Genomic DNA, 11,590 nt, shown 5'->3' with positions numbered 1-11,590 from the left:
GGGACTGGAAAAATTCGCGGGTTCAATGGCCTGCAGGATGAACTCCACAGTTCTACGTACACTCGGTCAAATGTCACCCACTCATTGGCTGCTGTCTTGTGAGGCGTCCCAACGTAGCAGCCTGTGATTCGATAAAGCTTTGGTCGGGTGTTTCTCATTGGCCCAGCGTCATCCAGGTGAGTTGTGAGCCAATAGCAGAGGCAGCACTGAGGTATAACTATTTGTATTCCGGTCTCTAATAATACATTCACAGCTTACCTAAAACTCAACCCTGGAAGTCCCACATATATCTGGCAATGACTATTTTGAAATTAGGCAAGTTTTTTATTTGTGAAGGGTTGAATCCCAATCTTCTTAAATCAGAATCTCAAATCCAAATCCCAAAGAGCACATTGTATACGACCCTCAAATCCGAATCTACTACTCAAGGGCTACAAATAAAATAATAAACAAAAAATAAAAATTATCAATTTTGGTGGTGACAAATTCAACGCTTTATATGTTTCATTTATAAACAGATTTCCAGAAACAATACACATTACAATTTTATTTATATAATTGCATGTTAAAAGTACAATATCTTGAGGAGTGGTAAGACGATAGATATCAAAAAATTGAACTAGTAAACTTCAGAGGTTATCAGGGTTGATTTTTTTAATCTACTTCATTTCCTCTAATAACTTTCTTCAAATCTTTTTCCTCGAATATCGAATATTAATGATTTGATGAGTATTTGATTGGCACATCCTTGTTTATATTACAGATGAGCACTGTATTATATACACAGTGAACCTATTTAATACACCAAAACACATGCTACAAAAATATTGAACATCATCAAAAAATGTCTTGTCCACGAGAGCAGTTCAACAATCCACTCGGTGATGACGACCGCGTCCGTGCGGGTGGCGGCCGCGCCTCTCCGGCATGCCACCGTGTCGAGAGACTACTTGCTCCTCCTGCCCCGCTTGTCGGGCGTCACCTTGCCTCTGGGCGCGGCCTTGCCCTTGGGCGCGGCGTACTTGGCAGCGAGCGCGTCCAGGAAGGAGTCCATCTCGGCCGCGCGCTGCGAGTGCCTCGTCTGGATCATCGCCTGCAGGTCCGTGTCTCGCTCGCCGAGCCCCAGGTCGCGTGACATCTCCGCCGCCTCGCGCGCTTCCTTCTCCATCTGCCGCAACACCGCGCACCACGTGACGCCCAGGGATCAAACACTAACCACGGCCGGCAGTACGGCTTCTCTGTTGCATGGCACGGCACCTGGCCTTGTTTAGCACAGAGTACCAGCTACACAATGCAGGTATCGAGAAGCAGCAAACACTGGTACTGGCCCAGCCCTAGCAGCGACTATGACGACAGACAAGGTCTTCAAAAGTGATAAGACTTAGTACCAAATATAGACACGGTGGTGTTAAGAGAAAAAATTTTCATTCGAAAATACATAAAATTACAGTGAGCGTACATTTTTTTTCCCCATGGGTAAAAAAAAAAACCCCTTGCTTTTCAGGATAACAACCACATTGTTATCTGGCCAGTGAAGAGCTGAATAAGCTCTTCGCCGTCTGAGGCCAAATTAGTTAACGTGAGTTGTATTGTTTAAAGTAAAGTAAAACAAACTTGTCTCCAATCACAGAGGATGTAGTATAATGCTAGTAGTGGACAGACCACAAGAGACACGCAAAATGAAAGTGAGCCTAACATATTCTTGACTTACGGGTCACTATGGGACAGAGAGAGGAGACAAGATGAGAACGGGGTGGTATTGTCAGAATGAATCGGTGTGGGTACCAGGAGGAAAACCCACAGACTAACAGAAATGATGACCGCCACATTTCCCACTCGCGAAACATCCGGGCGTAACAAGAGAGTTGCACGAGACAGTCGCGTCAACCCGCTCAGCAGCCTCAGGTCTCTGACTATTGTGACGTTAGGCCGCCTGACCTCTCACCTTCCTCTTGCGCCGCTCCTTCTTCCGGGCGGGCTCGTGGGTGAACACCCTGTACGCGGGCACCTCGCCGGCGTCGATCAGCTCTTGCAGGATGCCGCGCAGCCGCGGCTCCTCGTCCGTGCTGGAGAACGGCACCGCCTCGTAGATGAAGTCCATGTCTCCCTTGCCGTTCAGGTACGCCCTCTTCAGGTCGCTCCGCTCCTCCTCCGAGCCTGCGCCCGCGACACCGCAGTTCGTCACACACGTAACGGACACCACGCGCACTACGCTGGGCCACTTTTGTTCAGAAATTGCACGTGTGATATGGTGGAACAATACATAGAACATAGGTGATTGTATCACAGTTACTATTTAATGTGCGTTTAATGCATGCAGGGCATTCTCAATACTTGCATGGCATTTGCAATGTACTCCAGTAATTCGTAGGTATTCCTGAATTGGTTTTGCCCTAGTCTAGTTTCAAACATCAGTATTGGAAAAATCTTTTTTTATGAAAAGGACTAGGCATGACAATATTTAAGACAATAATACACTAGAGTCCCGTTATAGCGAGGTGTCACGGTTCCGGGTTTGACCCTCGCTATAACCGTGTCCTCGCTATAACCGAATTGGACAGATTTCGGCCCCCAAAAAATAAAAATTAACAGAAAATAGCATAAAAATTGTGTTTAAACCTGTATAATTGGAAAATAACAGGTTATATTAACGAAATCTTAATTTCTGTGAGCAGATGTGTGAATTCTCTTTAAAACGATACCCCACAAGTACGGATGCTATCACCGATCACGTCAAAATAACCAGAATACCCTACCAAGCCACGTAAGTATAGCATCTCAGCCCGCAATCGATTACTCGACTTGGCCCGCGGCCGACACAGCATTTTCCTGCTATCTATTGTCGATGCGGGCTGTCTGCTGGCGGCCATGTTGGTTCGGGATGTTGTTAACAGGTGGCGCTAGTATAGCGCGACGATTTAATTCCTTACAAAAAAGCAGGAGTGCTGCAACGTACGTACGCCCCAAACGAATTAGTTGCTGGAAAACTATACTTTTTTCATTTAAAGAAACCTGTAAACTTTTTTAGAAAATAAATTTGGGATTAAACTCAAACCATCACCACCCCCTTCCCGGACAGATACCCCAACAGTTGACTGAAACAAAAGTTACAAGATAACTGTCCTAGCGATTCGGAAATAACTACGGTAGTGCCTACTATTTGTCCGATAGTAAAATAAATAACGTTACGTTTTTGCAAACGTGTCACGACTGAAATAATTACAAACAAGTTTATAAATATTTGTGTATTATTAACGCGATCAATTAGCAACAAGCATAAAGACGGCTCTGACGTTTTTGGCCTAACAAAGTTATAAACAATGTTATTATTCGTTAATGAAAATGTCCCAACAAATTAATTAAGAGCATTTATATAAAAAAAAGTGTGCATTGTTGTTTAATGGCAAGAAAAAATAGATTTTGTCTATTTTCTAAATAATAAGAAATGCGTACAAGTATATGTATAGTATTCAAAGGCTTGGTTTATTCGAGTCGAGCATACCTTGGCCATGAAGCCAAGCGGAAGTTTGATAAAAGAAAGAAAGAACGGAAGAAAGAAAGGACAGGATTCTATTTTTAAAGCCACGCACTTAGGTGGCGACTGCAAGGCTGAAGAATGTGACAGGTGTCAACGGCAAGATGTCTAGTGACGAGCGAGAGGGGTGAAGCTAAAGCAGAAAAATAACCAAGGCGCGCTTCACGCGATCACGCTGTAAATTCCTCAAAAAGACCTCATTATAGCTGTGTTCTCGCTATTACCGTGCTCGCTATAACAGGATTATCTTGTATTAGCAAATGTCTCAAAGAATGACAAACTGCAGCAATTTCGTTATGGATTCCACATATGTAAATTCTAATATGAAAGTGGTATAGATAGGAAGCAAGCTTCGAAATGAAGATGTATAACTGTGAAGTGTAGGTTACACATCAAGCATAGCTAAAACACTGTACATTTAGGTAGTTTTTAGATGTCGTAAAGTGCAATAAGAAAGTGAGAGTGCATGAAGACAGAAAATGACTTTGGGTCACAGAAGCTACACCCGTTTCACAAAAGCCCACTGGGTTCACCAATTATGCTTTTGTCAAGTTGTTTAAAGTTGTTTGCCTGTTTAGTTTTGTCTTACTGACTAGATTACTTCTGTCAGCTCTGCAACCGAGCATGTCTGTTATCAAGTTATCATAAACATGACATTTATGTTTAGTTCATACACAAGTTAGTAATAAATGTTTGCAATTGAAAACAAAATATTTGTGTATATTGTGAGTAAAATTATAAAAAAATTATAATTTATTTACAAATGTAAACATGATATACTATTAAAAAAATTGTAAAAGAAACCCAATAATTTTGGAGTAGGCAAAGCTAAATACACATCTTGTGAACAAGGCAAGAAAGCTGCAATTTCAACAAAAAAAAATGTAGATTAAATCTTAACAGTGTATAAAAAAATACATACCTTTGTACTTCTTCTCGTAGTTGTTGATGTCTTCTATCGTGATCTTCTGGAAGATGATGGTCCAATACTCGCTCCAGTCCCGCGTCTCGTCACACTCCGACAAATCTCCTGAGAAACCAAGTTTAAATTTTGTTGTACAAGTTGTAATGATATCTTACTCCAAAACCTAATAATAATAATTATTATTAATTTGCAGTGGCAAAAATCTTGAGAAAAATTTTCTCTAGTGTTATAATGGTTAATAATTTCAACACCTTTGTCGAGTACGTGTTTCTTTACTAAACCTGTGGCAAATGGGGTCATTTAAAAAGAGAATGGTGAAAATATAGTTTGAGGTGATGAATCAGTCCAGCGATATGTTCATAATTTAAGGGAAAGTTATAAATGTAGCATTAGAATTATTCATTATTTCAATATTAATGTATCTGTTAAAATACATGTATATGTTTTCCCAGAGATGATTAAAGCCACGTCGTCCTTCCAGCAGCGAACCTCTTCCAATTGGCTGTCGGGTTCAAGGTGCTTCAGCGTTTCACAATTTGGTTATGTTCCCACCTTAAGCTGTGATCTAGTGTTCGTCAGTTTTCTAGTCTTTTGACAAATTATTTTTTAAAAACCTTTCAGAAAATGAAATAGCCATCAACATCCCACCTTTATTTTTTTAATGTAATTTATGCTTAAGTTGTTTTATTGTCGAAGTAAAATTAATGTCAACTTAAGTTTGGCAAATGACAGCAATTGAGGCACTTGCTCCAAACACGCCATTTGGATTATTTTTCTTTTATCATTCCAGATATGTTTTATAAATAGGCTATTTCAAAAAAAATACTACTATTACACATTATCAAAATGTGGAAACAAAAATTTTAAAAATATAGTTATATTTGTCTAAGTTTTTATAAATAGCAGATATCATTTACAATGCATGTCGCACAAATGAACAACAAAAAGTAATTTGCAACTTTTATGTGGTGCAAAATCTGTAAGAACTGTCATAAAATATAAGTAATGACTAGAGACTGGAAAAATTCGCACTTTGTATGACCTCCAGGATAGACTCCACCATCCCCTACACACTCGGGCAAATGCCGCCTGCTCATTGGCTATTGACTCGTGACACCTGTCAACTGGGACGCTTGCGATACGATACTTTTTTTGTTGAAGGGTTTTCCATTGGCTCAAGGTCCTTCAGACAAACTGTGAGCCAATCACAGAAGCAATATAAAGGTACAGTTGTTTGGATTCTATCGTATCGTGAAATGAATCTGCGAATTTTTTCGGTCTCGAGTAGGTAATGACACAAAACGCAATATCCATACTTAAGTTGAAGGAGGAACATGTTTCTAGGCGCCACTCTTCCTAGAAGCGGAAGATCAACCTGGCCTGGCCACGCGGCCATCACAAACCCCGACCGCAGCCCCGCGGCCAACACCCACCCGTGTCGTCGTACAGTCTCCTCTTCTCCTTGTCGCTGAGGATGGAGTGCAGCTTGCCCAGCACCTTGAACTTCTCTGTGGCCTCCGCCTTCTGGGCCTCGTCCACCCGGTCCGGGTGCACCCGCAGGGACATCCTGTGGTACGCCTTCCGCACTGCAACACACGCCTGCTCACAGGGCCGTCTTCAAAACAAGAGCCGAGACGCAGATTGGAGTAGTGACTGGATTGGAACCGTGACACAGTTCTCCGCATGATACTGAAGGCTTCCGTGAGCTTCATAGGAAAGTGTCAGCAGGTGAAGTAATTTCACGAGAACCTTGAACTGCGTATAACACAATCCTTAAAAAATAATATAATACTATGAGCTGAGTAAACAGTGTTCAAAAGTGTGATCCAATTAATAATAGCCAAGGATAGTTAAGATGCAAAAGTTAAATCAGCAAGTATTTAAATTAACACATTTCGTTTTAATTGTGGGCAAAAGCCTCATGTTAGATCCTCATACTTTAACATTAACTAACTGACCTACATACTGAATTCAGTAAATACCAGCACCGACTGGCTATAACAACCTATCTACATGATTTGCTAACCAACAAGAAGAGCCATCAAGGCAATACACGCAGTTTTAAGTAAAACCGAAGGCGCCACGCGCATGCGCGGACACCTCAGGAGGGGAAGTCAAGCACAGCATTAGACGCAGGGAGGGAGAAAAGGAGGAAGGGAAGGAGCGCCATTGCTCGCTGCGCGGCGCGAAGTTCACCGACCACTTCAATACCACGCTTTGAGTAGAGCCTGTACGTGTTTTGCACGACGACATGAAGATGGTAACGCTCTCAACGTGCATGTGGCAACAGCGTTGAGGCATCCCCGTGAGAAGCTGATGAATCAGCATGGTCTTGTAAAGTTCGAGAGAGTCCGACAGGGGACTGAAACCCAGAAGAGGCATCAGTGCTTAGGAACCAAAATTATCTGGTGGCCGCGACAACACGGCCCCTCTGGAGTGGGCGGACCCACTGGAACTGGGAGCATCGCGGGCAGAAGCGGGAGCGAGTGCGGATACTCACAGCTGAATGAAGCGAGTACGAGACCAGGCCTCCACCTCACGGCGGGTTACGCTGTGTGAAGAATGGCTGTCGTAACCTGGTAGTAGTACCCGTGCCAGTAAGTTTCTTAGCTACGACCTACGAACCCTCGTAATGTGAACTCACCCAGTTTAGATAACTCCCGACAGTCAGGTGAATATGGAGTAACAAGAATGAAAATTAACTGAAACATTATCATTAGATCTATAAAAAATAAAGAATGCAATTTAAATTTGTTTGCAGACAGAGTGGATATTGACTTGTTTTAAACAGTATTTTATGTAAAGTATTTATAAATACATACTTCATGTTAGAGATTTCTTTTGGTTGTCATATATGGTGTTGAAAATTTTTTATTTGTAAAAGCCAGAAATATATGACTCACAGTACGGTAAACATTAATAGAGTGCCTTTCTTACTTCAATATCTTTTTTGCTTGATGACTTCAATGGTATTAGTAAGTTAGTTAATTACACTCACAGCTACCAAGGAGAAGGTAGAAAGAACTGATAGTTAAAGGAGTGTAGGAGAGAAGAAAGGCACAGAATGAAGGAGGAGAAATAGTGGAGGGACAGAGGAAGTTGATGACTCTCAAGAAAGAATTTCAGTCAGCTAAATCCTGGGGTTTGAAAGGACTATCCTCAGTAAGTATTAATATGACATATTGGAATTTACAAAATAATTTTCTACTGGCTTTTATGGCATTTTCTTAGTGAACAGTATCATACAAAAATTTTTTTCCCCATTATTTTAATTTTCTTTAAATGTAGGTTTAACAAATAGCTTTAAAATTATACTAGAACATTCATTAATGTATATAATATGGTACCATTGGAATTTATAACTATATATTTCATATTATTTCAGTTTTAAAATGGTTGTCAGAGTTGCACGTTCTTGAGGAAAATATATTTTTCTTTTACTACATAATGTTCATGGTTCACAATTAAATGATTTTACGGATAAGTTACTGTGTTAATTTGTTATATCGCATACTAGTTAAAAAATATTTCACCAGTTACAGTATAGGCATTACTTATTTTTTTCCCCAACAAATGTTAGTGAGCCAGGCAAAGTATTCATGGTCATCTTACTCCGTAGTATTGGTGATCCTTATGTTACCGTGGTTAGATTTTGGCATGTGGTTCTGACTCTTGCAAAAATTAAAGTTTTCTTGAGTTGTATCAGATACATTTTTATTAGATTAGTTAGGTTCTGCTCGCAGTTGGGCTGTTACACGGTAGCAAGAAGTCCTCTACCTTTTACTCACTTACCCCCCCCCCTTTTTTTTTAGTGTTTCTTCTCAAGATCCTTTGCATCTCTCACTCATAGCATTCCTTCTTTCAGCCCATTACACTCCCTCCTTCTCCTTCCAAGGAAAGCGTTCGCCTCCGTTCTCTCTGGAGCTTCCACCCACGATATTTCCGCCCTTTGTACCCACCTGTGTATCCTAGCTCCCCGCTGCCAACCAGACCCCCTCTCACTTTATCATCTTATACAGTCTAACTAACATTTCCACTCTTCTCCTCCTTTGTAATGCTTCCCACCCCAACTCCTTAATCATCTTAGTCGGACCATGCATTTCCCCCGTTTGCCCTTCCCTTCTCTTCCACATACCCGTCACCCACCTCGCTGCTATACGCTGCACCTTCTCCAGCTATAGGTAAGGGTCCCAGATCACAGCCGCATACTTCATCACTGGCCTGACAAACGTGGCAAATGCCTTCTCCCTTACCCTCCCACCTGCCCCCTGCATGGTCCTGCCAAGCAGCCCCAGCACCCTTCTACCCTTACTCACCAGCCGCTGAACCTGTTTTGCCCATCCTACTTGTTCCTGAGGATGAAGTGCACCTTACCCATCATTAAAACATATTTAATACATTTAAATATTTAAAACATAATTACTATAGCTGACATACATACAATACCTATTTGAAATGCAGCCATTCAAACCTAACCGACCGTTTGAAAATGAACTTTTTGTTTTTAAATGTGGTTAACCTAACCTACAAAACCAAGGAAACGATAAATTAACGGTAAAGCAATTCAAATACCACAATTATGATTAAAACAATGATTAGATGAAACTATACAAGTAAAAATTGTATATATAAGTATTTCTGATTTTGTATTTTTTTATAAGACCCACTGCTGTATTGTATTTGATAAAAAAACACTTGTAATATGAAGTAGAGAAAATAAAAACATTGCTTTTCAACGAATTAAACTCAAGCAACGTTATCAATCCCAAACAAACTTTTTTTTTGTGAATTCAATAACATAATAGCACATATACTTTGATCCATCATAACCTAAGAGATAACATTTATCTTTTAGAACATTAATATGGACACTAATATGAAGTCCAGGAAGAACATTTTCTTTAGACTCTCAAATTTTTAAAAACAGAATTATAACGTGAGAATTTACCTTCCTTCGCACTCGCACTTTTTGAGATTCCAAGTACATCATATAAATCTTTACTACCAAAATATTTTTCACATAACTCAAGTAACGACATTATACAAAGTTGAAATTTTGACAGACTTAAAAATTTATTGTCTTCCAACTTCCTAAATATGTTTACGAATAAACACCTGACAGATTACCCGCCAAATAATTGTTATTCAAGCATAGAATGAAAGCACAAAGACTTAATAATCACTATTACTACAATATAATAAATTAGAAAAGTACTGGATGCAGAAAACGCCATCTTGATTTCAGATTTATGATTCTTGATAAGTTTCAAACATTTGGTATATTTTAAGCAAATAATGTAAAATTATAAACAAGTAAATTGTCAAAAGGGGCTAGTGGCTACAAATATTTTTTTCCCTGTAGAGATATTGTGATTTTTTTTTGTGATTGATGTATTTCTCAGGGCAGTAAGCAAAAGACTGGGTCTTAATAATGTCCACCACTGTTGCAGTGGCCTCCGTGACGTCACTGCCAGCCGCCACCCATCTTCTGATTTAATTACTTTGCTTGAAAACTTTTAAACAATATGAACTGCAGTATAAACTCAAATTTAATTAATATGTTCTATTACAGACACTCAGATACAAACTGACAGATATTAAGATTTAAGTTAGTGATATGTGTTGATGCGACTTACACTCCCACAGAGTGGAAGCTGCGTCCTTGTAACCCTCGCTTCAGTCCTGTGCCACCCACTATCGAGGTCAGACCTAGGCTCATGGAGCTCCCATCAATGACTTGCCTTAACTGACTAGTAAACATCATAATGACGTCGACCCAAGTGTCTCCCCAGCTCCTTCAGGCCGTTATGCCTCGTCAGCGCCATCTCTTGCATAGTGATGCTACAAGAGTGTGGTGCAGTGCGACGTGTGTGTGGTTCTTTCAGGGATTTGATTTTTATTTTATTGTATATATTTTGTTTTTAATTAATTATAAATAATTTTCATTTAAATTTTTACTTAATTTTTATAGTTGTATTGTTGACCGGGTGCCTAGGCCGAAGTCTCCACCTGTGGCCAATCCGCGTGTCCTGCGGGCTCGCGGTGGAGGGGGGAGACGCGGGCGCGCGGGCGCGCGGGGCGGGGTGGGAGAGTGAGTCGTCTTCCTGGCATGAGAGGCTACGGTCACAGGAGAGGCGTCGCTCCACTCTGGTGGTGAGAGAGTTCGAATTCAAAGAGGACTTGACCGTGCGCGACGTCAATAGTAGTCGTGAGTTGTGTCGTGCGGGAGATAGGCATAGTTTCAGTCGCGTTTTAGAAATATAAATTTTTCGTTCAAGTTTCAATGCGAGTCTTGTGAATCGTGAACTATTGAGCTGTAAGCTAGCCGTCGCTAGCATAGTTTTCATATGTGTCTCCCCATAGGCGTGTGCAGGACTTCAGTAGTGGTGGTGCCAGATTACACAACAGCCCTGTCATTCACGGACCCGAGCCTAAAGCGGGTAAGTCCGGGGGTCCTCCCCCGGAAAAATTTGGATTTGAAAGCGCAAAATGGTGCTATTTAAGGTGTTTCCGAACAAAAACATTAAATACACAGATGTAAAAATTTTAACATTTTTTATGACAAATTATGGCTTTGAACGTTATAATCGCCAGGAAAACTATTAAACTATTTACAGTTTTAAGCTTTGTTGAGCCATAAAGTAAATTGCACTAATTGTTTGCACGGAATTCATGCTGGTGGCTTTGAAAAACCGTACTTACATGTTTTCTGAAGACGCGAAATAAATGCTAGAAAAAACATTCTCAAATGTTAAGTTTTAAAATCAACAAATCAAGGGAGTTTTTGTAACATACCTCAAATATGTAAAATATTAAAATAATAAAAATACACAAATAAGAGTAGGCAAAAAGTTTAACTTTTGGAATACAACAAAAATGTTTTGTCGGCCACTGCATATAAGTCATCGAGTAATCCTTTTCGGGATCAGGCTTTTCAATTTTAATCACCCATTTATACATCATACAGACATATATATACAGCAATTAACTAACCATAACACCTGTCAACTAGTGAAAATAAAATGATAAATGATAAAGTGATCATCGTAACAAACACAGGCTGTACTCGTGTACTCATTAGAACAGTAAACTGATGAGTAAACAGTTAGAGTAAACACTGCACAGTAGTG

At 40.2% G+C, this 11,590-nt stretch overlaps 1 protein-coding gene across 1 annotated transcript; it reads right to left on the bottom strand.

The window, feature by feature from the left end:
* Nucleotides 1-470: 470 nt before the first annotated feature.
* Nucleotides 471-9,626, bottom strand: LOC134528413 (dnaJ homolog subfamily C member 9). Its single transcript, XM_063362013.1, has 5 exons — nt 9,409-9,626; nt 5,894-6,046; nt 4,458-4,565; nt 1,946-2,157; nt 471-1,168 (listed from the first exon to the last, which is right to left on the bottom strand). The coding sequence occupies exons 1-5, from the start codon at nt 9,497-9,499 to the stop codon at nt 947-949; spliced, it is 786 nt and encodes a 261-aa protein (XP_063218083.1). The 5' UTR covers nt 9,500-9,626; the 3' UTR covers nt 471-946.
* Between the last annotated feature and the right edge of the window lie 1,964 nt (nt 9,627-11,590).

This window comes from Bacillus rossius, chromosome 1 (genome assembly GCF_032445375.1).
Source record: "Bacillus rossius redtenbacheri isolate Brsri chromosome 1, Brsri_v3, whole genome shotgun sequence".
NCBI classification, from domain to species: domain Eukaryota; kingdom Metazoa; phylum Arthropoda; class Insecta; order Phasmatodea; family Bacillidae; genus Bacillus; species Bacillus rossius.
The sequence above is the reverse complement of the archived record's forward strand: the minus strand, read 5'-3'. Positions and strand labels throughout refer to the sequence as shown.